Source organism: Hippichthys cyanospilos, chromosome 14, assembly GCF_059441005.1.
Source record: "Hippichthys cyanospilos isolate Australia breed blue-spotted pipefish chromosome 14, RoL_Hcya_1.0, whole genome shotgun sequence".
Taxonomy (NCBI): domain Eukaryota; kingdom Metazoa; phylum Chordata; class Actinopteri; order Syngnathiformes; family Syngnathidae; genus Hippichthys; species Hippichthys cyanospilos.
Window position 1 is genome coordinate 5,699,909 of NC_142382.1, and position 26,978 is coordinate 5,726,886.

The following is a 26,978-nucleotide window of genomic DNA, read 5'->3' on the forward strand; positions in this document are numbered from 1 at the left end:
AAATGCTTGTTTTGGCCCCCGCACGGCCGCGGCTTTTCGCCGCCCCCCCACCCCCTCCCGCCCTCGCCACCTGCCGTACATGTTGCTTTGCCTCCATTTATTCGCGCGTGTCAAATATTCCCATCCAAGGACGCGGGCAGGGTCACCTGCCTACATCAACAGCCTCGTTCCCACGCAGCGAAGCCACGCCGGCGTGGAAGTTGAGCGCCGCCTGACAGACGGGCGCTTTGTATGGCGCGCACGATTGAGGTGGAGTTTACCTTGAAAAAAAACTCCATGCTAGTAAACGTTGAATTTTACATGATTATTATTACGTGTGATGCAGCCTTTTCCCCGTGACATGATTGCGGTGTTTAAGACATCCATAAAACTTGTTTCATAATTAGTAAGAAATCATAACAACATTTCTTTTTCAGCAATATAAGCTTCATGTTCTAACCCACCCAAAAGATACACAATGTATAAACGGTAAATTCTGTCGCAACAGAAATTATATGTTCAAAAGCTGGACTTTTTAATGTATAGTGAAACTTTATTTATTGAAAATATGAAAATATAATAGCTATGGATTGTCAAATACTTATGTAATTTGTCGCAGTAGCACTGATACCAGGTCGTATTTCATGATATCGGTACTCACGATCATGGTATCCGCCGCTCTCCCGAACAGATTTACTGGTAATTACAAATTAGACACATATAAACGTGCTTTTAATTTCATGAAATTTTAAGGAAAATCCTCAATTGATAAAATTAGGCGTCATGGGTTTTTGTTGGGAAATTTCATGTCTCAAAAGTGTGCTATCAATACTTCGTATCATGATTACTCAATGATAATTGTATTGGTAACGGTCTGAAAAAAAGTGGTATCGAACCTCCATAATAATGATAATAATATGTATTACTGAATAGGGCAATGAAATTACAATTTTTATGAAAACGTTATATATTGCTCTGAACATGCAACATTGCAAAAGTGGAAGTACTACACTATATTTATTGGTGCATTGAGTTTTGCCACAAAAACCTCACTATAATATTAGAAAAATATATTTTTCACCAAAATACTATAAATTTTGCCTTTAGGTATTAATATACTGCAATCAAATATTAATATTGTCAATTTCAGATATTACACCTTGGAGTCCTATTATAATGCAGTGTTGTTTATTTTGGGATGTAATTTCAGTTTCAGTCACTAGATGGCAAACTGTCGTTATAGCATTGTGGGTTTGACAGAAAAGAAGAAAACAGGAAGTCGTAATCCTCATTCCAATCAGACCAATCACAGCTCATCTTGCTATTGTCACATGACCATACCCACAGAACTTGAGTCGTGATTGGGCGTTACTTGAGCAACTATGACGTCATCTTCAGTTGACGGCAACTTGGTAAGAGGCAAAATGAATAAAAACGGGTTGATTTAGCTGCTTTGTTTCGATTCCACAAATGAAATTATTCATCAGAGTGCTGTGTTTCCAACATAGAACATTTTTATTTTATAAAAGAAATATTTGTGTTGACTGGGAAAGTTTGATCCCCTCTTCAAACCACCTTTGAAAACGTCCAGTTTTATGTGACGTTTCCTAACGTTTTTTTTTTCCAATACTTCCCTTCTCACACGTTCATTAAATCTCTATCTGTATGTTTCAGAAAAACATCAAAATCATATCTCGCTGCACATTAGCCGGCCGTCGTCATATTATCCGTTTTTGCGCAAGATGTCGCGTATCTGAAGTACAAAATGATTTCTGGATCTTCTGTTTTGGCTCCGAGGCGCCGATTTGACGTGATCTTTTCGTGGAAAAGCGTCGTGACCTCCCTGGATGACACGCGGCGATGACATCACCACATATCACCAGAGTCCTCGCAGACGCCACAACTTAGCCGGTGAGTAAGCTGACATTTTACTGCAGTTTTGTATCGAAAATGCCATTCAAACGGCTTCGCTCTCATTTTGGGACTTTTTTTTTAATGTTTCAATATGTTTGCGCTAAACATACGCGAGGATTGTAATTCGATTGAGCAGAGAAGAAGAGAAGGAGGAGGGTGGCGATCATTATGCGTGGCGATTGTTGATGGCTTGATTGTCTGCGTCCAGCTGCACGGAGGAGGGAGGGAGGGAGGGAGTGGGAGAGGAGGAGGGGGGGGGGGGGGGGGGGCAGACTCACTGACGCCAGGCTCGGAATTCTCCCATCCATTGAAAGAGAGAGGCGATTGTGTCCGTGCTCTTTGCAGGGCAAGCACCTGATCCCGCGTCTGCGCATGCGTTAAGTCCGTCTGAGACGCTCTTGTATCAACTACCTGAAAGTGATACTTGAGTTAAAAAAAAAAAAAAAAAAAGTATCTTAACAGAATCTCTCAGAAAACAAAAGACACTGAATTCTATTACTGAAAAGTTTTAGGTAAGTGAAATTTCCTGAGATCAATAGATTCCAGTAGGTAATTGCCACGGGGCCCCAAGATGATTGGGGCCCCGATAGCGAACTGACATTGTCCCATATCAGTAAGAAAACTACTTTAGACTAGGCAACGACGTGGCGGGAATCCCCTCATGAAACCACCTACGTGCTATTGCTAGCTGGTAGCAGGTTTGGGCCCTCTGAGGATTCAAGAATGTCCCTAATGGGGCCCCCGAACCTTTGAGCTTATTTATAGTTCAATTGTTTTCCAAATCATATCTCCTTTAACCCTTGCACAGTATTTTGTCCAATTATTTGCTTTTTCACCAAAGGCATGTCACATCAAAGGGAAAGCATTGAAAGGAGGCAGTAGGGAGCTGAAATTTCACCCACATGGTGACATGTCAAATTTCAAAATGGCACGACCACTTCGCTATCACACAACCAGGAGTGTGTCATCCCTTGGCTCAAATACTGCGAGAATGATGTGGAAGAAAATGACCCAAAATGGTCAAAATATTGCACAAGGGTTAAAACTCTCGTTGTGTTTGTTTTTTAACCACAAACCCACTCGCTTTAATCACACTAACACATAAAAAAAAAATATGCAATGCAATAAAACAAAATGATAATAAAAACACAGCCCAGCAGTCAAAGTTTAATTTGTATTGTTTTATTTTTTAATTCAAAATTTTCCAAATGGGTCAAGTAAACTCGCAGTAAAGGAGGCTTTTTTTCTTTTTTTTTTTTTTGGAGTTGGCTGGAGGTTCTACGATCCTGCTTTGGGTCGACAAACACCCCTGGCTGTGTTTACATTAAGTATGAAATGTAATTTTCCAATTTTTAATGTACAAGTACAGAGTGTTCCCAAAGTCTTGGGCACATTTTGACAACGAATATCTTGAAAACATTTGATCTCAAATTTGACATGGAATGTTCAAAGATGTTCAACGTGACCACCGATAGTCACACGGAACGCATTAAATGAATAATTCATACCAAACGCGTTCAAGAAATGCGTTTTTGTGTTGAGTGTTGAGTAAACACCAATACAACATGGGAAAAATTATTAGCAATACAAAAAAAATATTACTTCCAGTAAGAGTTCAAAGATAGCTGGACTCGAAGTGTGCCTTGTGGAACGCCCTATTTTTATTGTGTAATTGTTTTGGAGAGTTTGCATTTTAATTGTGTTTTTTATTTTGATGTTATTCTTTTCATCTTACTTCCAGTAATCGTTCAAAAGATAGGGGGACTCGAAGTGTGCCTTGTGGATCACCCGTTTTTTAATTATGCTATTGTGTTGGAAGAGTTTTGTTTTGTAATTGAGCTTTTTATTTTTATGTTATTTGTCATCAGTGGTGTTGTTGGAGAGCTGCATGTAGGCTACAAAATTAGCTAGCACATGTTTAGCATATGGGTATGTGGACAATAGAATGGGAACACTTTTTTTTTTAATTAATGTGCTTTCTTTCTAATTGTACATAGACAAACAATGTGCTGAAAATCGAGGTTGAAAACGTGTTTTTTTTCCCTACAGATTTTTTAACTCCATAGCGCCAGAAACCCCTATTTTTTGAAAAAAAAAAACTGTGTTATTTGTTTATAACATGCTTCAAATGTAGCGAATTTTATCGAAAATTCTTTGAAAAATGAAGCGACACAGCTTCACTGTCTTCGCTCCGCTGTAAAATTTGCATTTTCACCAAAGTTGGCCCCAACCTTTGCCACATACTTATATGCCTAATAGGTTCATGATAACTGAAAAATGTTTCATAAAATATTGAAGCTTTTCCTAATTTTATTCATAATAATGATGGTTTGAAGAAATATATATATATATATATAATATAATGTATATATTATTTATCCAAACTGTAATGGAGGAAAAGTGAAAGCTGCTAAAGATACTTTGCGCCTTTTATAGCGCGATACAAAATAGTCAAAACAAGCGATATTGATCTTAAATCATACTTGGTATCATCACATTACTACACGTCGTGTTTTTACATCAAATCATAACATTTATCTGCTAATACTCTCAATCTATGGGTTCTTATTCATGCATTTGAAGCGCAACGTCTTTGACTGGCAGTGAAAGGGATCCAATCAGAGCACCGAGCGTCTCCGCGCGAGCGAGGGAGGGCGGGACATCGGACTGGAAGGGGAGTGGCGGGGGTGGGGGGGAGACGCGTCGGGTGAATGGATGACGTCGGGAGGCTGGCGCCAGCATGTCTGGGACTGGCGCGTTAGATCAACACAGCTGGGCCGGGATAGGACACACAGCTGGCTGGCCGCTGCATTCCTCTACAAAACAGGATTGTGTGCGTGCGTGTGTGTGTGTGTGAGTGAGAGCGTGTGTGTGTGTGTGAGAGAGAGAAAGAGAGAGAGAGAGAGGAGGGGAAAATAAGACATAAATATAAGGAGCAGAACGGGACGTGCTTCCCTGGCAGCCAACTTGTGTCTTTGCAAATATTTCAATGTTGTTGTTGTTTTTATTTTTATTGTTGTTGTTTTTTTAAAAAAATGGCAGATGTGCACCGTGTGCTCGCTGTGCCAGAGCAAAAATCGCACACAACTTGACCCTTGGCCTTCTGTGTAACGCTTTGCTAGTATTTGTAATTAGGCATTACTGTAATGCACTTCTTTTATAAGTGTTTTTTTTTTCTGCTGAGCTTGCATGTTTACAATACGTAGTGTTCCCTTGCAACTTTTTCTATTGTAGGTTTACATCACGTTTTTCCAAACAAGTCCAAAAATAGCAATTTTATTGATTAAAAAAATAAAAGTCAAGCTACTTTACTTAATTAGCAAAAGTAATCAAGGTACTCATTTATCACTGATTTTTGATCATTGTAATTGAGCGCAAAATAATTTATTAAGTAGCATCCCAAAAGTAGTACGTAAATACCAATATCTTATGGGAAAAAATTATTAGCAATGCTAATAATTACTAGATTACTAAAAATATTAAGAAAAAGTAATTGATTATTTTAGGGAGAAAAAAACATTAATTACTTTATTCAAAGTACTACCCAAAGTAATTGATTACTACTTTAGCACTTAATTACCTAAACAAATCAATGACTTTGATCAAAAATTGATTATAATTAAGTATCATGCGATTTTTATTTATGATCACATCTCTTGCAGGTTTACCTCACTATTTTTTTTCTATATTTTCCCCTTGAATCACACTAGGCAAAAATATGTCTTTCATGCATTTATTTTTATAACAAAAGAAACCAACTGAAAATGGAAATAAAGCAAAAAAAACAAAGCTCTACTTCATGGATTTCGGTTACAGCGGGTATATTGCGGAACGTAACCCGTGATAAACAAGGGAACACTGTTGCAAAAATATACAGTGTTGAAACGCAGTGTTGAAACAACTTATGTCTGTTTTTATGACTCAAGAAACGAGAGTGGGAAATCTCAGTCTGCCGCAAGAAGGAAAAGAGAAAATAAGATGAATCAATAATATATTTTTAACAATCGAACATGAAATACATCTGACACTATAATAATAAATAATAAGTAAGGTATTGCATATAAAAATGAAGTTATTTAAAGTAAAAAATGTAACAAGGTACAAAAATATTGTTTTGCTCGAAACCACCTGGAAAATATCATTGATTGACAATCCCTTGAAGGCGAACCGGTCCCATTTCCTCATTCTTTCCCACCGTTACTGCCGGCCGTTCAGCCAATGTGAACACGCCTCTATTCGCCTCGTCCAATCGGAGCGCGGAGCTGGAGAGTGGGCGGGATTCGACGCTAACCGTATATAAAACGGAACCGTAGCGCTCGTCCTGACAGCGACGCGAGTTCCTCTCAACACAAAACCGAGAAACCCCTCCGTAGTCGTCGAATCCCGCGATGAAAGCCATCAGCCCCGTTCGCTCAGGGAGGAGCTGCTACAAAGCCGTGTGCTGCATTTCGGAGCGCAGCGTGGCCATCGGCCGGACGGCGAAGCAGCAACACGCGTGCGTGGAGGTGCCGGCGGGCGACATGAACGACTGCTACTCGCGCTTGGCGGCGCTGGTGCCCAGCATTCCCCGCAACAAGACGGTGAGCCAGGTGGAGATCCTGCAGCACGTCATCGACTACATCTTCGATCTACAGATCGCCCTGGAGGCCGAAGAGACACCGAGGCTTTTGTCGAGAAAGGTGAGCGGGTTCGGACCGCGAATCGTTTGAGTCAAATAATTCGTTGAGGCGCAAAAGTAAAAAAAAAAAAAAATAGCCGTGAACGCGACGGACTTTTGTTCATTGAAGTTTGTTTGGATTTCTAGACTGCTGACCTCAGCAGAACTTTCGCCAAAGATGAAGGACGATTGTGCCATTAGGATTTGTCACGTCTGATCATGGTAGGTGTGAATGCTTGTCATGGGGAAAATCGATTGTTTTTTTTTTACGTTCATTAATATCACCCGTAGTCTGCGCATGGGCCAATATGTGACCTGCATGATTTTTTTTAAATGACTTATTAACTACAATGAAATCTATATAATAGACACTCAGTGAAAATAGTTGTTACATCCAAATAAATGTATAAGTCTTCACTCACTTTATATATGTTTGGTTAATGCGGCTTCACTCTATTGCGGATTTTTATTTATTAGCGTAACGTTTTCTATTGCAGGTTTATGCTGAAACGTTCTTCTTTTTAAGCCTGTCAAAAAATAGCAAAAAAAATCAACGTGGTTCACAGATTTTGTTTACCCAAGCTCCTTGTCAATCCTCTCATTTGTAGTTGCCTATAACGTTTTTTGAAAACAAAATCAGTTGGGTTTTCAGTTTGGCATGATTTGACAAGGTTTCTCGCCAAGACATGATTTCAATATAGAAAGCCTTACTTAATTCATGAATAAATACTGAAAGTTTGAGAATTAAGGTGTAAAGGTCTTGCTAGAAATATTTAATTCATAAAACGTAATACAGCTGACCTGTGTTTTGCATGTAATTAATGGCCATTGAAATATGTTTTTTAACGGAAAAAAATATTGAGAAAAAAAATGGGAGTTGGCCCCACAAATATACATACAAAACCAAGTTTAAAAAAAAAATCTTTATAAAATATCTGCAATTGAATCATATGTGTCTGGGTATAATGCCTTCCTTTATACACTATTTCTGGACGTATTATGAACAATACCAGAAATTGTGTTTTCTTTTTAATTTTGTTAAGATTTGGGGGATTTTTCACTTTAGATGCCGGGCTCCATTCATGGCCCACCGACCATATGTTTCCTAGCCCTTCCTTAAATCTAATCAAAATTCTGACAACTACATTTCAGTGAAAGTAAATACGGTGGAAAGGACATGGGCTTATTTTAGCAACAAAAAAAAAGGGGGGGGGGGTTAAAATCACTTGAAAGTGAGTTTAAGATAAAGCAGCCCATTGATATGCATGAACAATCCAGAGCGGCGGGGCTAATTAAGCCAGGCCCCGTTTCCATTTGTAAGCGGATTCATCGCTATCTGCCCGGGGTTAATGAACGCTCCACGCTCGGCGCCAGTCTGTCTGCGGCGGCCCGGGGAAGGGAGGGAGGGAGGGAGGGAGGAGGAGGAGGAGGAAGAATCTTGACTTGACTTTTTCTTTCCTTCTCTCCATGCAGGTGCAGGGAAACACATGTCTCCACTTCACTGCAGGCCAGAAGAGCACGGGGGGGTCCGGGGGGGGGGGGGTTAAAGAGAGGGTGGGATAGGTATGCAGACGAGATGGAAAGCGCTGACTGTTTTTCTGCTGGTTCCGTCCGGGATGGACACATCAACACACCAAAGCTTCATCGGGCCTCCATTTTGGATCCATTCCTATACTGGCGCCTTCAAATATTTGCATTCCAGCTGTCACCCTCCATTGGTTTTATCACCTCTATACAACATGTTTGCATAACTAGTAGGTGTGTATGCGAGGTTTCTTTTTTTTTATTGTTATGATAACAATCCAGAAACTCTATAATAGAGTTACTTGTAAAGTGTCTGTGGGGATCGTTGTGCCATTTCCACAGACGATATTCCGCTGAGTTTCATAAACTCGTTATTGTAAAGTTTGTTGTTATGTGTTGTTATGTCATGAAATAAACACTGTTTAAAGCCAAAACAAGATGGTTTGATGCATGTGGCGGGGAAAGTATAGCGCCGTTTGGCTACCACAGGATGCGTATGGGTGGAAAATCAATTTGGCGGGGGCGGGGAGAATTTCCTGTGCGTTCATTAAAATTTTCCAAAGTGTTTTGTTATTTGATTGCCATTTAGATTGGGGGTATTGTCATAAAGGTCAAGGCTGCAGAACCTATTTTTTATTTTTATTTTATTTGAATAAATCAGCAAGGCAAAAAAAAATTTGGTACGAAATCTTATGCGATAAAATGCACTCAACTGCAGTGGTGCACACGTGTGCTGTAAATTCCAATAAAAAGTACAAGTGAAAAATGACAGTGGTGAAAGTAAAAGCATTCAGCACACTATCATGTTCCTTGTAAAGTGTGGGCACAGCTTGTAAAAATCATGATGTCATCAAAATCACTCAAACTGCTGAGTAGTTTGAGAGTAGAACGTCGTATTGTTGCGTTTTCTTTTTTCTTTCAAAAGTGAATAAACACCTCCCCCTAGTGGTATAAGGTGGACTTACTACCAGTACAACGAATTGGCTTCAGTATTCCAGCTGGGAACCGTTCTCTGTCAAAAATGAATTGCAATTTATTCTAAATTGTTGTTGATATTTTACCAATATCCAAATTTCGAAGTGCAGAGCCCAAAACTGGGATTACAGCGTCATCTAGTGGTACCAACTGTCGAATTACTTCAATCTTATAGTACAATACTGCCATCTAGTGGTAATAGATTAGTGGTAGCACTACGTGTGCAATATTTGCAAAATATAATGCATCTATACACATATATGTGTATGTGTATGTGTGTGTGTGTGTGTAATGCTATAAAATTGTTCATATTTCGTGGACTCAATGTTTCATAAAAGTATGAGTGTGTGTGTGTAGTGAGGGGTTTTCCAGCCTAAAACATATAGAATATAACCAACAGACAATTATTAACGAATCAAAACTATGATCAACGGAAACACATATGAAAAAGGTAGAATAAACAAAAACATTTATAATAAACATAAATAAAATACTAGACTATAATATAAGGAATCTGACAATGAAATAATATTTCATATATGCAATATATATAAAATACAATAATATCAAATACAAACAATAAATGACAACTACTGGAAAATAAATGAAAAAGATAATAAACACAAAAAAATAATAATAATCCAAAAACACACAAAAAAATACTAAATTGTCTAAAATGTATCAAAAGACAAACAGTACAATAAATGAAAAACTATACGAGTGTAATAATCAAAACAAACAAAAAACTACTGAAAAACCCTATTACAAGTGAATAAAATGTCATCACAGATTTCACTTATTGTTGCTATTTGGGGGAACAAAACCCCAGCAATAAATGACAGAACACTGCATGTGTGAGTGTATGTATGTGTGTTTGTGCGCACGTGTATACATTGTATACGTATACATTAGTGATGGCTAAATGAAGCTTCACCAAGCACTTGTGAGAGTTTTTGACTTTTTTCGATCACATTCTTGACAAGCACTATATATATATATATATATATATATATATATATATATATATATATATATATATATATATATATATATATATATATATATATATATATATATATACAGTATATACATATTTGAGTTTGTCCATTGTCACTTCCTAACAAGATGATTTTTTTTTTTAAGAGTCATATTCAAATCTAATCATATTCTATAGAAAAATGCTTCTCACGGTGACAAGAGGCCCTGGGGGGAGTTGCCGATGGATGGCAGCGGTGAGTGGGGGCCGTGTCATACGCTGTGTGTGTAGGGGGAGGATCTGTTTTCTTTCAATATGTCCTGTGAGCCAATAAGCAAGTGGTCCAATTATCACACCCAAACTGTCCCCCTGCCAAGGGCCACAATGGCCTTTGTGTGTGCACGCTGACCCTTTTCTCAAGCCATACAAACTCATATGAAGTCTAATGGAGTCCGTGAGGCAATCTAGAGTGTTTCCTGCGTTTTGGAACAGATTCTCTTTGTGTTTGTTAGCTCAATAAAATAGTTGGATTATATTATAGAAGGTCATTCTTTTAAGAGAATAAGTATACTTTATATGGTATTTAATACCGGTTTAATTTCAGTTTTTATCATTCTTGAAGGGTTTTCTTGATTACGAATTGTATACTTTGTTTAACTGTATGACTTTACCCGGTACTATTTATTGGGTACTTTTTGTTTTTGTACTGTAATTGTTTAATGATATGATTTTTTTCTCTCTCTCTTGTTAATATCAACATCATAATCGTTCTTGTCCTTTCTCAGTATACTGTATTTGTATCAGATATAATCAAATTTGGATACAACTTTATATTTGAATGCACTATAAAAACAACTTCTCTTCCATAGGTTTAAATTCAAGAAATGAAAAACGAAATATGTTTTTTTTTTCAATATTGATGAAATTACATATATTACTGCTACTTGTGTACTATTGCATGCTTTTGTTATATGCTTTATTGCTCAATTTCTCTCCTTTAAAAGTATAATGTATTAAAATGTTTATCTTGAAGAATGTATGCTAGAACACTGTTGTACTTACTACATTTTCTTAAAAATTATGCTATCACTTTTGTTCAGCTTTCAGCACGAGAACAAAGCGTGCCCTAAGGAAACAAAAAGAGGTTACTGTCTCTTTAAGAAAAACCACCCCCCTCTCCTTGTATACCCGTCAGTTTTATGCAAATGATGCCTTGCCGAACGTGCCGCCGTCCAATCGGATACGAGCTCCAACCGCGGGAGATCTAAATTTCGCGCGACGAACTTTGGCGCTAAAACGTCGGACTTGTTCTTGGTGAATGGAGAAGGGAGCCTGGTGACTTCGGGGCGGACTGGGTCATACTCACATGCAAAAGGGGTGAAAAAAAAAAGCCGGAAGCACAACCTCGCGAACCTTCGCTGGTCTTTTGTGCCAACCAGTGGACATTTAAACGCACTTTGCGCAACTTTTTTGTAGTACTTTTCGAAGGCATGTTTGGAGGTTTGCGAGGCGTATTTGTGTACACTTTATAGCAGTCTCCGTTCGCCGTTTGACTGACGTCATCACGGAACCAACGCGTTGTTGTTTCTCGCGCGTGTACTTTCCCACCGGACGTACAGAAAGCGATTAACTTTTATTTTTTCTTGAATATTTTTTTTTATTTAGTATTTTTTTGAAACGGGTCCTCTTTGCGAGACAATGATGCGCCTGCCCAAAGGCGTCTCCCCGGCGCCGGGACTTCCGTGCGGCCAAGCCAAGATGAAGATCCTGGCCGGCGAGTTCTTCGGTACCGGCCTGTCCAGCCCGCCTCTGAGTGCGGTACCGGCGGGTTACTTCAGCCAGATCTGTCCCAACACCGCCGCGGTTGAACAAAGAGCCCACAGCCTCTACTCGACCCCCCACGGACCCGACCAAAAACCCATCAGGTCGACCAGCGGACGGCTGCCGGTAGGGAATCGAACAACGAACTCTGTTGTGTGTACCCGTGTGTGGGGGTGGAATAATGGGACGCTGCTATGCATGTTTTAATCGCTATTGACGTGGGGAGACACAATGGAGTTAAACATTTGAAGGGGGGGGGGGGGGGGGGGGCATACCGGAAAAAATATTACTGTCATAAGGAAATTCGAGTTAGCATTGAATGGATCGATACTATAGCGACTGCCTTCTGATCCAGGTTAAAATGTCAATATCATTTATAGAAAAGTCCTTATTACTGATGATGGGTAAATCCAAGACGTCAGCCATCCCTACACACGATAACATAGAAAAATTAGTTATTATTAACTCAGTCAACCCTAACGTTGTGTACTTATTATTAGTAGTACTTATTACTTTAGAGAATAATTACCTGTAACACGTATTACCTTCATATTGAAGTACCTTAAGTAACCAATTACTGTAGTGTTTAACTAACTTAACTTTGCACAGTGATTTTCAATCGGAAATCGATTACAATGAAGTTTCTTAAGTAATAGTTTACTCAAGGACTTAATGACCTAATTTATCATTTACTTTAGTACATGAAGTAATTGATTATGTAAACACTTAATTATCTTAAATAATGTATTATTACTTTAGTACTTAATTGCCAAAAGCATTGATTATTTGAGAAATTAAGTACTTTTTTAGTCTGATAAAAGTACAAGTACTCGGCTCTTGAGTGGTCATTGATACCAAGTATTGATACAACTACTATTGTTGATATAAACCCACACCCACACAAAAAATGTCAGATCATTTTAAAGAAGGACATTTATCAACTCTTGAGTAGTCATCAAAAACCGATACCAAGTACCGATACCTAAAACATTGATTAATTCAGTACTTAAGTACTTTTTCAGTCTGATACATGTACACAGCAAATGAGTAGTCAGAGATACTAAGTACTGATACAACTACTATTGTTGATTACAAAAAAATCATCCCTCCCAAAAAAAATCTGATCTTTTTTTAAAGAAAGCCCTTTATCAACTCTTGTGTAGTCACCAATATCGATACCAAGTGTTGATACCACTCATTCGTTTTATACATCTCTCAAGAGGAAAAAAAAGTCATGTCTGTTCCAGTACAGCATTTTCAGGTACATGAAATTAATGGCATTTTTTATTTTGTGATTTCTAATTTGCATCAGTTGCCAAGTATCGGCCGGATACTGATACATGGTATCCATACTCCCTTTTTCTTCTGCTGACAAAAATATTTCTGAAATATTGCAGTCGTCTTCGTCAACTCTTTTAACTCTGATTCCTCGTAATTTGTTATCAGTGATATCAGGCTTGGTATCATCAGGAAGGAAATATTTGGCATTATCTGCATTTGTTTCATTTTTTTTGTCCTTTCTTTTTGTGATGGGACTATTATGACAGCTGCTCCACCTATCTGCTCGTGCCACCTGTTGAGCACAGGAGCACAGGAGAACAGGAGCAGGGTCAAAGGTCATAATGGACAACTGATTTATGTTAGACAGAAGACCGCTCCGAGTGTGAAATAAAGTCCAATGTGAATTGTATTACCCCCCCTCCCTCACAGACTTGTTCCATGCCAGCTGTTATTTGGCAAATTGGGCCAAAGCTACAAAGGTTAAGATGGGGACACCGTGGAAATCTCGTCGCTATTAGCCTCCGCAAGAGGATTAGCGTCGCCTAATACAGCGAGGGGACCACCTGACCTCAGAGACGATGCGTTCAGGTGTTCCATCTACGATGCGACTAGCGGATACTTGTTTATATCGATGGATTATGAGAGCGTCTTTCTTAGATTATAATGATTATTTACGGGCTACGGGATGCTATTTGCGCAGCGCTAAGCTCGCTCCGCATCGTTTTATTGTGCTGTCTTCAGAAGTAAGCGAAGGGTGGCTGATAAGGACGCTATAGACGAGGAGTGTTTTCGCACTGATAGTGGACTTCGCCTCCCTTCCACACATGTGTGTGTCTGTGTTATGTTTTTAGCGTGCAAAATTCATGAGTAATTTGTACGGCCATCGCTATGGAATATTTTTGAAATAAACGGTATATCGATTATTCCGTCGAAACATGTGATACAGTTTTATTTAGCATTTTCTCAATTACTGTTTATTTACCAATTATTTTTGTGTTTATTCAGTATGATTAGTGATTAAAAAAAACACACACAGCTGAAGAATTAAACTATATCAAAGGAGAAGAATCACTAACATTTTTGAAACATTTTTTGGGTTAAAAAGTAAAAGTAAAAGTAAAAGCTTGGAAATGTTTTTATTTTAATTAAACAAACGCTAGTCAGCTTTTTTCATTAAGGACTACAAAAATCGATGAACAAATTCTGTTGAGTGGCTTACCAATTTTAGCTTAAAGAATGGCCCTACTCAATTATTAACTCATTCAATACCACGGACGTATTTTCAAGTTTTGAGTCCGGACATTACACACCAAATACTTAAGTTTTAAAATGATACTTAAGTACGTCATGATGATTAGCCGGTTTTATTTTGAAAAGTTTTGTAATTGCAGATGAAATAGAGGCACAACGATTAGTAGATTACGAGTCTGTTCAATTAATCGATTACTCGTTGATTATCAAAATAATTTGCATTTTTGAGAAACGATTGATAATTTAGAAACCTAAAATCATCCAAATACTCAGAAAATTTAGTCTCTTGACAGGTCATCTCAGATTTCTTTTATTTTATATGAAAACCAACTGATTATTGGAAAAAAAATATATCGTCTGCCAAATAGCATAATCGCCCACATGGGTTTTTGTTTTAGACCACACATTGGTATTTTAATAATTTTTTTTTTTTTGTTATAAAAAAATAACAATGCCAGTTAAAATGTTTTTTGAATTATGCTATGTAGCACAATACTATGTGAATTTGTGTTCATGCAAAAGAGTAAAAAAAAAAAAAAATCCCTATTATGATGCGATGCAAGCATTTTTTTTTTCCAAACTGAGATTATTGCAACATAATCCATTGCTCAATTCCGCTTTAGCTTGATGTCCTCATGTGACAACGGCTTGACCGCAGTGCCGGGAATCTTCCGAGCAGCCATATTTATGTAAAAAAAAATCTGAAAGCAAAAGTAAGAGTGTTTTAGTGTGTCAAAAAGACAACAAGAAAATTAATGTGTAACTAAAGTTCCGTTTTAATTGCTCTCACTGAGATAAAAGGCTGTCAGGCTGTTAGCGTTTGATAGTGATACAGCTGTATAAAAAAAAAAAAAAGTATGGCGGGTGAAGTTCACCGCGTCGTTTTTCACTTTCACATTTGACACTTGCTCCCTACTTGGAATTGAATGGAAGTGACACACAACGGCCGCTGTTTACCGCATAACAGAAAGTTTTTTGTGTCTCGCGCGTCAGCAATGAGCAAGTTCAACTGTCGTTTCAAAGCGCTTTCGTCCCTGGGAAATCAGTTTTGAGAAAACTGTAAAGCAAACCTTTGCAGGGTAAAATTCAGTTTTATTTTGTATTTCACGCTTCAAGACAGTGAATTTGGTAGGAAACATGGCTTTGAGGCCAGTATTTTAATTTTATTTTCAACGCCGACTTACCCCATTTGGTCAGCTTTCGTTTCCCCTCCAGCTCTTATCTGAATACTGAAATTGAAATACATTGTGAATTTTGAAAACTGTGAATTTTGTGGTTCAAGCTTCAAGGCTGATATTTTTAGTGGTTTTGGTTTTAGTGGACTTACCCGATTTGGTCAACTAAACTCACCATCTAAGTACTGAAATTTAAATACATTTTAATGTAAATTTCGGTTACTAAGAGTATTTTGGCGACCGTGACCACCACGCTAGATGAGGGAACACTGTAGCTCCACTTTTTGAACTATGAAAAATGTTCGGCATCACACTAGCACGACAATATTTGGTATTTCCTTCAGCAGTCAAAAATAAATTGATGTCTGCTGATGACGCAAATATTCATGATATTCCAGGAATTTTTAACCGTATTACTTTTCTGCAGTCCGCTTTTTAGTTTATTTTCTTCTTATAATCTTTGCTCAGCAGATCCACAGCCAATTTTTTTTTTTTTTTGCACAGTGGGGTCAACAATAACTGTTTTTTTTTGGTTAGTTTTTTTGTTGTTGTTGTTTTTTGCACAGTGGGGTCAATAATACCAGTTTTTTGTTAGTTTTTGTTGTTGTTGTTTTTGTTTTTTGTTTGTTGTTGTTGTTTTTTGCACAGTGGGGCAACAATACCTGTTCTGACATAAATTGTGAACATTCAAAAGCAAATAGAAAGGTTTTTGGAGTGAGTTTACATATTTAAGCCCTGCCAAAGCAAAAACAAAGAAACACAAGTATGTCCATCTCTATGAAGAAAAGCATCCGGGCAATGTTTTCGGCAATGCAGCCTTTGTTGACAACGAGGGTGTGGTCGTTAGGCGGAGGTGTTTTATGTACTAAAGAGTAGTTTCATTTGCGGGCGTTTTCTAACTTGCCCTCGACTTGGATGGAATTCAGTCATATACAAGCCTGACAGGAAAGCTTCGCTACCGTTTGTGTTTTTTTACACGTGGCACCAGAAATTCCGCCGCAGTGGCGGCAAACGGGCGGACGGATGATCTCGGGGTGTCACGTGACGGCGCTTGGGTGGCGCTGAGTAGCTAACTGTCAAAGTAAATGTTTTAAAACGTCTTTTACTACATTAGCCATTCTGTCTAGCTCCAGATGCCGCAAGCTAACAGGTGGACATGTCGCGCTTAGCATGCTAGCACAATGGCAGCTTTCACCGTCCCACGTGACTCGCCGCATTTCACATCAGATTTTCAGCTGTCTCGGATGATCAGCGACAAGCGGCTACTCGTGTAGAAGCACATAAGTGCCATGTTTTTACAACGGATAATAAGAGAATACCACAAGGTGAGATGCTAAACATTGCTATCTGATGTCGCGTTGGTGCCGGCGCCTCCAGTCACTCATCTGTGGGCCGAGTTCCAAAAAGCCCAAGCTTGCTGTTGCGCGGAATTGTTTGTTGCCCTTAAGCGTCATTTTGGCCTTCAATCAAAGAATGTTCCAAACAAACTTTCAAGCTAGCGTCTTTGTGCAATGTATAATGCCAGATTACAGTATAACGCGTCACACAGGTCTGATAGCTAAAGGCACTGTTTTCTCACTTTTATTGAACCAAGGCACGCATTTTACTTTCAATAACACCAGAAGCACATGTATTGTGTTGTATTGCACCAACACAACAGTAACATGCCTGATTGAGTTTACTTTTGGAAAGCGCACACTGGAGGGGTAGTAAAATAGCAGTTCAAACTCAACGCTTCGATAGCTGGGAGATTGCCCTCTGGTGGCTGGTAAAAGTATTGCAGATAAGTCGCACTCGACGTTACGATGCAGGGTGCAAATCATGAGAAAAAAGTTCCGGCTTGTAATCTGAAATTTACAGTCATCGCCTTCTGCCGTGCTGATTTGCTGCAGCATATTAACTCATTCACTACCAGTGACGGCTTAAGACGTCAAAGATCCATTTTAGCTAGCTATTGATGGGCTATATTATTCAAAAATCCATTTTACCTTCTCAGAGTGAGTTAAACATTAAGGAGAAATGTTTTAGAGGGTTTTTAGGGGGGGAGAGTCGATTCTTGTGAGGCTTTCTAGCATTGTTCTCTCAGCGTCTCCGCCCTCTCTCGCACCCCTTATTCTTGGAGCCCCTCTCCAATTGCTTGGGAAAATGTGAGGCGATGCTTTGTTCTTGCACTCCAGGGCCGTTTGCACGTTTACGAGCCTGCGTTGCGGCACACTTTTGTCATTTAACGCTGAGCTTGCACTTATTCAGCGTCACCGAGCTTTGTTCGCCGCAAACTACTTCCTGCTTTTGTCTTTTATATTTTTATGGGTAAAATCATCTCTTGTTTTTTTTTTTTTTTTTTTTCCTTTTAGGCTAAAAGGAAGTTGGATCTTGAAGACCCAGTTTTCCTCCCAGACCTGCGCACCCCGAAAAGCAAAGGTGGCATTGCGGCAAGTCCAAGAAGTAAGAAGACAATTAAAAATGAAAAAAAAGGACATTTTTATTGTCAGATATGACAGATTTTTTTTTTTGTAATCTTTTAGCCCCAAAGTCGCCAGGCGAGCGCACGAGGTACGACACCTCGCTTGGACTGCTGACCAAGAAATTTGTGGGCCTGATCGCCGAGTCCCCCGACGGCGTCCTGGACCTGAACTGGGCTACGGAGGTGCTGGAGGTCCAAAAAAGGCGAATTTATGACATCACCAATGTACTGGAGGGAGTCCAGCTCATCAGGAAAAAGTCAAAGAACAACATCCAATGGCTGTAAGTTAGGATTGAACGTAACATCATCAATATTTAAATTTTCACACCCTATTTCTCTTTGAATTGCATTTTTTACTTAGCATAGCCTAGGGCCAAACTTTATTGTTTTAGGCTGATTTTTGTTTGAAAAAAACAACAAAACCATTACTAGGGCTTGACCAATCAGCCAATACTACTACCACTACTGTAGCTTCTATTCTATGTACCTTATACTGTATATGTTTTTTTTTTAATTGGTCATTCATTGAAGGTGCGCCTTATAATCCGGTGCGCCTTGTAGTGCGGAAAATACGGGAAATATCCACGGTTATCTAGTATATAGACCAATGATTAATAATTAATATTCTGTATTATTTGTATGTGCCTGCTGTAAATGGTCAGCATACATAAAGGTAAAATTAAAACAAACAAAAAAAGGAAGTAATCACCCGATTTAACACTTTAACCAATTATCAATCGGGCCCTCGTTCTGTCTGATTGATGCTTTCAATGCAGCGAGTTTTTTTGGGGGTGTCTTTCCGGCAGTGTCGGGGATGTGTTCGAAGGCGGCGCCGGCGGCGGAGAGAAAGCCCGAGCGTTGCAGAGCGAGCTGGGAGACCTGGAGCGAGCCGAGCGATCGCTGGACGAGCTCATCCGCTCCAGCAGCTCGCAACTCAGGCGGCTCACCGAGCACAAAGACAACCAAAGATATCCTTGGCGTCGCAACCCGTCGCTCCTTTTCCCTCGGCGACTGTTGATCTTAACCCGCCGATCGCACGCTGGGCTACGTGACGTACCAGGACATCCGCTCCATCCGCAGTCTCCGGGATGAGACGGTGATCGCCGTCAAGGCCCCCTCAGAGACCAAGCTGCAAGTGCCCGACACGGCGGGGGTGAGGAGACATTTTTTATTTCGTCGCGCTTGACTTTTCCATACCTTTCTCACCCCGTTCTTTCTGCGATTTGGCGCCCTCTTGTGGCCTTTATAAGGACCCCTTTACCAGTATATTTCAAAAATACGTTTTAGGTTTGATGGAAGGCAGTGTTAAAAGCGTAAAAAAATATGAACTTGAGATATGATATGAGTAATGAAAAACGTTATTTTTTAACTTAAAATCAAGCAAAAACAGACTTAATTTAAAAAAAAACAATATACAATGCCTATTTTGCATGAATAAACAATAATAATAATTTAACAAAAAAGAAAACAATAGTAATATGAGCATTGATCTTCCCATAAGTAGCACAATTTCTCTGATAACCTTTGACAGAAAGCCTTGATTTGTGCACTTTTTTTATTGTTTTTTTTAACCATACTGTACGACGCTTTTAAAAGCTTTTAAAAACATTTGCGCGTCAATCTGTTTTTTTCTTTGTCGGTTGTACTTCGGTACTAACATTATCGAGCCAAATAAAATAGAATCACTGAATTTATTTATTTTTTTTGTGCATTTTATTAAACTATTCAGTATTAGCCAAGATCTCAACTGTAGCTAAAACTATGAGCCCGTCTCTTCTTTTATATTTACAGTTGTTACATAATGTTACGCATCGTTTTATAGTACAAAACGTGCACAAAGATCCCATGTCAATCTCGTCTCGTGTAATTTGTTTCGTCCCGTCCCTAATGTCTCGTCAAAATCCTTATTTTTGTATTCCTCCTCCCATCAGGGCTCATTACAGATCTATCTGAAGAGTAAGAACGGCCCCATTGAAGTGTACCTGTGTCCCGACGAGGGTCTGGAAGACGCCAGTCCCGTGAAAAGCTCGGTCACGCCAGAAAAGTCCACCGCCGCACCCGCCAGCCTGGGCAGCATCAAAGAGGAGCCTGTTGAAGGTATGTTTGGACTTCTTCCTGTTTCGGAATTTTAGAAAAGGCTTTGAGTTCAGATTAGGGTTAGAAGTTAAGATGAGGGTTTTAGCCTGTTGATATTTCCAGATATAAAGAGAATGTCAACCCAAGAGGGTTTTTTTTTTCTTTAAAATTATTTTCCTTTATGTATTGGCATGTTGTTGATCTACATTTGTTGCTCCACCGTTTGTGTACAAATATCAGTTGCCGAAGGCTTATAACAAGGTGACAGATTCAATACGTTAACCTTCCTTTGGTGTTTTCCATTATGTGTTAGCATTCAGCTAGCAGACTTTTATTTTTCGAGAAAAATGTTTTATATGGCCACCACTAGTCTCACTGAGACTTCATTTTTCCATCTTCACACAGAATTTAAAAAATTCTTTCCTTTGAATACTATTGTCTGTCGACATGTGTTGCTCCACCGTTTGAGTTCATTTGCAATAACTATTGCGGAAATGTTCAAATTCAAAAGGGCCCTATTTGGACAGTACGTTCGAAAATATCGATCCGTTTGCCGCATTTCCCATGAAAACATTTTCCACATTTTTTCCCGATTCCCCCGAACGCAGCGAGCTTGTCCACAGAGGCCGCGGCCACTTCGTCCTCGTCCTCCCCACTGGACGTGGAGCGTCTCCTGGGTTTGCCGCCCAGCTTGCTGCAGATGACCGAAGACCAGCTACCAGGCGCGTCCTTCCCCAGCGAAGGGGGCGGCGGAGGAGGCGGTCCCTTCGTCAGCTTCTCCCCGCACCTGGACCACAGCGACTACCTGTGGAGCTTGGAGGACGGAGAGGGCGTGTCCGACTTTTTCAACACGTACGACCTCAATGATCTCTTGTAAAGCTGACTGAGCACTTGGAAAGGATGAAAATACGAAGCCATGTAAGCCCCGCCCCTCTCGAAAAGGCTTGTGAAGATATTTGGGAGTCCTGTTAACATTCAAGCAAAAGAAATGTTTGGCTCCTACGTTTAAATTTTGCATTTACTGCCGATTGCAAATCCATGTCGAAATTCAAATAATCTGTCATTAAACAGCAATGCTGTTGTTTATTATTATAAAAAGAACTCCTCAAAGGATCTCAATCATTTCAGGTAGCGCGTTTAACTCAGGAATTCATTCTCGTTCTGATTCGTCTTTGGCCTCCAGGGGGCAGTATTGTTTCGCGTTAGCTTTAATTGCCCGTTTCATAGCTTTAGAGGTTTCAATCATACAGAGGAACTAAGATGAAGCCATAATACAGCACTGAAAAAAACACGTTATCTGCAGTCGTTTATCAGCAATGTGAAGTATTTTCAACTAATTTTTCGAAGGTGCTTAAGTCTTATTCAATTGGAAGCTTTGATTCCAATTCAGCTTGAAATTAATGTGGACTTACGAATGCACACTTTGCGTATTTCTGAAGAAGTTTCATCATTTGCGTTCAAATGTGTGTGTTTCTCTAAATCTAATATGGCAATTGTTTGGGCTTTTAGAAGTAAGCTTAATATCCTGTCCTAACAAAACTTGAAAGTGTGTGTTTGGGTGTGATAGTTTTTTTTTTTTTTTTTTTTTTCGTTTTTTGCCAGCAATGGGAAATAGGTTTTATACAGTGTGCCTGAGTGATTTTGTTTTATTTACATTTGTTTTACAATGTAGATTTTGAGAACTTGTAGGAATTTCAATCAGCATTATTGTCTGGTATTTGTACATAGATTATTTTGTATTTATACCTATTTTTGCTGATTATTTTTTTGTATCACATGCAGCACTTAATATTTTTGTAATATTGCGGTTGTTTGTTTAAAACATGAAAATAAAGCCATTATTTCCTTGCAAAGTTGTCAAATATGGTGTCACATCTGCCTGTGTGTACGATATATAATATTATATATAATATATATATACACATACACATACTCGGATGTTGGTTCAGTCTGCTCGCTTCTTTGTTGAAAATATTGCTGTAACAACCTACGCTAACACAAGCGGCTGTTAGCTGCAACAGGCACCAGGTACTCACAGCCACCTGACGTCCACCCTTTAGCTCGTCCTGTTACGGTAATCATATAAAGTACAAATATGACTGATATACAAATACTGTGCACACCTGTGTGTCAAAACTCCTCGAATAGTGTTGAACAAAAACATTCTTTGATATATTTATAGGACACACCCATACTTTTGACCTTCATTTTTGAGGGAAAAAGTGCATGTTATATTTGAGGAATTACGGTAATAATCCTATTTACCAGTCTGGCCCACTTGATAATTGACTTTCCTCAGAAATGCGCTTTCTTGGGCTCGATGAGTGGTTCTAATATTTACCTTGTTGCTCTCTAATTGAGCTCTGTAGGACTCTCTTTTCACATACCTTCAGCATTTATTTTAAAAAAGCGTCTAAAGTAATCAGATTTAGTCAGGTGGAGATTTTTCATATTTCAATTTCACACAGGTAAAACAGTATTTAGTGATGACTGCTAGGGAATCTGGCTACAGATTGGCCAATCACTTGTAACGGTGTTACGAAAGACATACCAATGACGTGTAAAAGTCTACTCTACATGTTGTACGTAAACACATCACGCCGCATTTGTGACTCACAAACAGGTTAGACAGCCAGAGACAAGTTTGGATTGACTTTTTGTCCCCATGCACCACCCATCTCCACTGTGTGCTGCCTCGGGAAATCAGAGACATTTTGAAAACGGTCCAACATCGTTGACAGACTCTTTTGAACACACTTCAAGTTCAGCATGTGGAATGCTAAAGTACAATGATTCAAAGTCTCATTTCCTCACCATTCTCCGTCATGCATGCGGCCCAGAAGAGGGGCCGCATTACCGTAAAGCGGGTCTCCTTCTGCAGCTCGTAAATTGATAGCAGGACCTGCTGGAGCTGAGTCACCAATGGAGGATAGGGGGGGGGGGTTGTCCTCTGGGCTGCTGGGAAATGCGATAATCTTTCAGGAAGATCTCTGCTGCCCAGTAGTGGATCTCAAAATTTTTAGCACCTCCACAAAATACTTAGTACTTAGTGTTCCAAGTGTTAGTTGGTCAAAATACTAAAACATGAAATTACTCAGTAAATGTACTTGGCCTGGGACCACATCATTTTAAAAAAAAAGGAGAACAATTTTGATGATTTTTTTTTCTTATGTGTGATATCAAATGAAAAGCATACAAAAATACAGTAGGAGGCTAAAAATTGCATTGATTGTCAAAACATGACAACTTTCAACATGCCACAGTTGTCTCGTCCAAATGCTTGAAAAACAGAGGTCAAGAGGTACACAGTATAGGTGTCAAATTTAGCCCATGTCAGGCTCGTTTACTGCCATTCAAAATTGAAAATATTTTCAGTTTTGGACATATTATATATCATGCATTTCCCTCGATTTTTGCATTCATCTTTACAGCAATAGAATTTTTTTGTTTTGACACCCCAAAACCACCGGGTGGCGCTAGTGGCCAATTTATGACGTTTGCAATCCTTTCAATGACTTCAATGATTGGCTTATCCTGGGCTCCAATAATGCAAGTCTTCAAAAGTAATACTACTCTCTTTATAACATAAATATTCATTTTTCAATTTCATAGAAGAAAGGAATGACTCACATGATACTCTGGACTTGACATCATCACTTTTCCAAAAGTGTGGTGTAGGATTTTTCATATTTTGAATTTTTCACATATATTATGATATTAAAGTATAATATGCATTCTATCTGAATAATAGTTTTAACATTACACTTTTCACAATTCACTTTAATTCAGTGATTCTTTAGCATACCACTAGAGGGAGCCAGCATAAAGACCCTTCACGTTATCCCGTTTTTTTGCACTCCCTTTTTCTCTCAAATCCCATCTTCGTTCTTTTGCTCATTATCCGGCGCGCATTCTGCTGCTCGATGAGAACAGACCGATTTGTTGGGTTACACAAAAGCCGTAAACCTTGTGAAGGCTGGTAGCGGGCACAAAAGCAGGGCCTCTTTACTAAAAGCCCGCAAAGAAACTGAAGGAGGGTATTGTCGGGACATTGCGAGACTGCATGACATCAGCCTTGAACAGGCATGATGTATGCAGCCTGCATAATGCGCCTGCGTTATATGGACAAAAGTATGCAGACTTAATGGATAAATTAATCAGTCAGTGGTTGGACTAACGCCAATCGTTTTTTTCACGAAGAGCTTTTTAACCCCCGTGTTACATTGTGGGTCAAATTGGCCCACTTGCAAGTGAAATAACTTTTTGCTGTCAAACGTGGCACCAAACATCCATGAAAATATGTATTTGCACATAAAACAGTAGAATAACGTTTTCTGGATGCTTTTGGAATAAATAACATATTCCTGGGTTTAACTGACTCAACATTTATTTTTCCTATGAGACCTGACATCACCAGACTAGATTTTCTTCTTTTTTTTTTTTTTTTTAACTTATGTGCAACGGAAATGGTTAGTAAGCTAAAATTTATTCGATTGCTGAGCATATAACGTATCTCGGGTCAAATTGACCCATTTTAAAGTTTCACTGCAAGTACAAACAGTTCATTTGAAACATTTGCTGCATAAACATTGATAACGTTTACTGAGATGCATGATTGTTATTAATAATTTATTGATGTATTCATTATTTTTCTGTATAATTTTTAAATTGTAATATATTACATGATTTATATGATGATTTTATTACTTGTGTATTCATATTTATTTATTATTAATAATTATAAATCATATCAAACAATATTATATATAACATAATATCAATATAAAATAATGCAATTTAAAAACATATATTGAAAAATCTTAAATAAATTCATAAAAAACAAAATATGTATAAATATTATAGTTTCCTGGGTCAAACTGACCCATGAATTTTATTGCTGTTCCTGAGAAATCAAATCAAATCAGTAGCCTTATAAACCTCATAAATACATTCATACAAAATAAAATATATATAAATATCATAGTTGCCTGGGTCAAACTGACCCGTGAATATTATTTCTGATCCTGAGAAATCAAATCAGTGGCTGATTTGGAACTGCTATTGACCAATGAATGCCCGACGATTGTGTGTACTGACAATTTTTTTCACTGAAACACAAAGCAAACAAAGTTCGACCGAATTAGTGTTAAATACGTTTTGGTTGGAATTTGCCAAAGCCTCGCTGTCTTGTAAGAAAACTCCAACGATAAATAGAGTGTTTTGCTGGTGATAATAAAGCGCACGGCCGACATGAGCCATGTTTGTGTTGGCTCACACTTTAGGCAGTGTGTAAACATACAATGGCGCACATGCAGCGGCCTTCATTGCCAACTGAAGGACAAGCAGCACAAGAAGGAGTTTGTCCATTTATGTATCAACAGAGCACCAGTGTCAGTTTTTTCTTGGTGTGTGTTGAAAGGTTTCTATTGGGTTGCAGAGATGATCACCTTTAAAAGTGTTTTTTTTTTCAACTTTTTGGACAGCGCCCCCTCAATAAAGCCTCCCATTTGTACAATGTTAAGTATCAGTGCCTCCCCCAAGGCAAACATCTTGTGTTTGAACACAGCATGCAGGTGTTATGTTCTCTACACATTTCAATGACTTTCCTCTTTTGGCTTTTTGTCTTTCGTGGCGTCAGATGATCAGTTCGTGTCACAGAGGTCAGACAGAAGAGACGACTCGTCTCAGAGGGACAGATTAGAGAGGTGTTCCTCGTTCGTCTTCTTCGGCGGTAAGATTATACACCGCCATAAGGCCGAGGGTGGGAATAAATAAACAGCACCCTCAAATCCAATTATCATGTTAAGTTATACCAACTAAAAAAGTATATCACAATTTGCAACATCATCCAAGCTGTGAAAAACGTGTGACTTGTGATCCATAAATATATTTATTAACAAAAAATATGATCATATAGTTGTAAATTGTATATTTTCCAAATTTCCCTAAAATCCAAAAAATTGAAGAATAAAGTCTGCGAATTAGAATCATCAACAAAGTAAGATACTAAAACTCACTCACGATATGTAACATTGTCAAGTCGACAAATTTGATGTTTGAAACTAGTCCTCTCTTTTACTTTACAGGTTTTTAGATGTAGTGGTGTGCAGCACTGAAACCGACACAGTTGTCAATGGTAAAATTACTAAAATTTTCCGTTTTTTTAAGGAGAAACTTTACCAATTAGCATAGCAGCTACAGCTAGCATGCAAGCTAAACACTAACATTAGCACACATTTGCAATCCAGCTATTGTAATTAAAGTAATAATAAGGTTATGTTAATATTGTAATTGTAATTTATTGGTTTAAAAGGGGCAATGCATATGAATGAACATTCGCAGGCACTACATATGAATGAACATTTGCATGTAAACAGTACTGAATGGAGTTTTGAATGGACCATTACAAATCTACGTGAGATGCATTCAAACGCATTCGGACATTTCCAAATCTGTCAGAAATCCATGTATTCAGTTATTAATTACGTATGATCGATTATAGAATCACAAAATTATATACTTCTACCATCTGTTTAATTTAGCTGGCAACTTCAAATAAGGGAAGTACGGACTACTTTTTTCCCCCCACTGTAAATACGCTTTATTTCAAATGAGTGGATTCTTTTCTGATTAATTTTAAAAGTACTTGAAGTGACTTTTTCCCCTCATTGAAAAGAATCACGTAGCGGTATTTGTGAGGTATTTGAGGGTATACGCGCTTGCTTTCAGAACTGCGTCACCATGGAAACCAGTAGCAAAGCGTTGAAAGGTGAGAATGGGCTTGGAAATTTGCAGCGCCGCAAAAACATTCCCACGTGACGATTGCGTTCGCTCCCTCCCCCTTTGCTTCTTCTCCTCTTCCTCCTCCCTCCAGTCAGTGTGGCG

The 26,978-nt window shown here is 38.7% G+C and overlaps 2 protein-coding genes across 6 annotated transcripts in view; both read left to right on the top strand.

Moving 5' to 3' along the window:
* e2f2 (E2F transcription factor 2) overlaps positions 1 to 21,955 on the top strand; it is a 49,708-nt gene extending 27,753 nt beyond the window's left edge. For 4 of the 5 annotated variants that reach the window (XM_088433976.1, XM_088433977.1, XM_088433978.1 and 1 more), the window contains 8 exons: positions 1,777 to 1,890; positions 11,691 to 11,972; positions 17,908 to 17,998; positions 18,079 to 18,298; positions 18,824 to 18,985; positions 19,056 to 19,170; positions 19,949 to 20,114; positions 20,702 to 21,955. In XM_088433976.1, the coding sequence (XP_088290102.1) occupies positions 11,724 to 11,972; positions 17,908 to 17,998; positions 18,079 to 18,298; positions 18,824 to 18,985; positions 19,056 to 19,170; positions 19,949 to 20,114; positions 20,702 to 20,970 (1,272 nt within the window). In that variant the 5' untranslated portion in view covers positions 1,777 to 1,890; positions 11,691 to 11,723 and the 3' untranslated portion in view covers positions 20,971 to 21,955. Of the gene's footprint in view, positions 1 to 65; positions 1,392 to 1,776; positions 1,891 to 11,690; positions 11,973 to 17,907; positions 17,999 to 18,078; positions 18,299 to 18,823; positions 18,986 to 19,055; positions 19,171 to 19,948; positions 20,115 to 20,701 lie in introns of those variants that run through there. The other variant, XM_088433980.1, reaches the window with a different exon arrangement.
* On the top strand, positions 5,536 to 8,511 carry id3 (inhibitor of DNA binding 3). The gene is made up of 3 exons (XM_088434079.1): positions 5,536 to 6,572; positions 6,698 to 6,772; positions 8,024 to 8,511. Exons 1-2 carry the CDS (start codon positions 6,282 to 6,284, stop codon positions 6,749 to 6,751), a joined length of 345 nt encoding a protein of 114 aa, XP_088290205.1. The 5' UTR covers positions 5,536 to 6,281; the 3' UTR covers positions 6,752 to 6,772; positions 8,024 to 8,511.
* Positions 21,956 to 26,978: the final 5,023 nt, after the last annotated feature.

Bases quoted from the DNA above. Each gene is read 5' to 3' on its own strand.
- id3 (XM_088434079.1), top strand. From the start codon at position 6,282: ATGAAAGCCATCAGCCCCGTTCGCTCAGGGAGGAGCTGCTACAAAGCC. The intron at 6,573-6,697 runs GTGAGCGGGTTC...TTGGATTTCTAG, and splicing joins CGAGGCTTTTGTCGAGAAAG to ACTGCTGACCTCAGCAGAAC.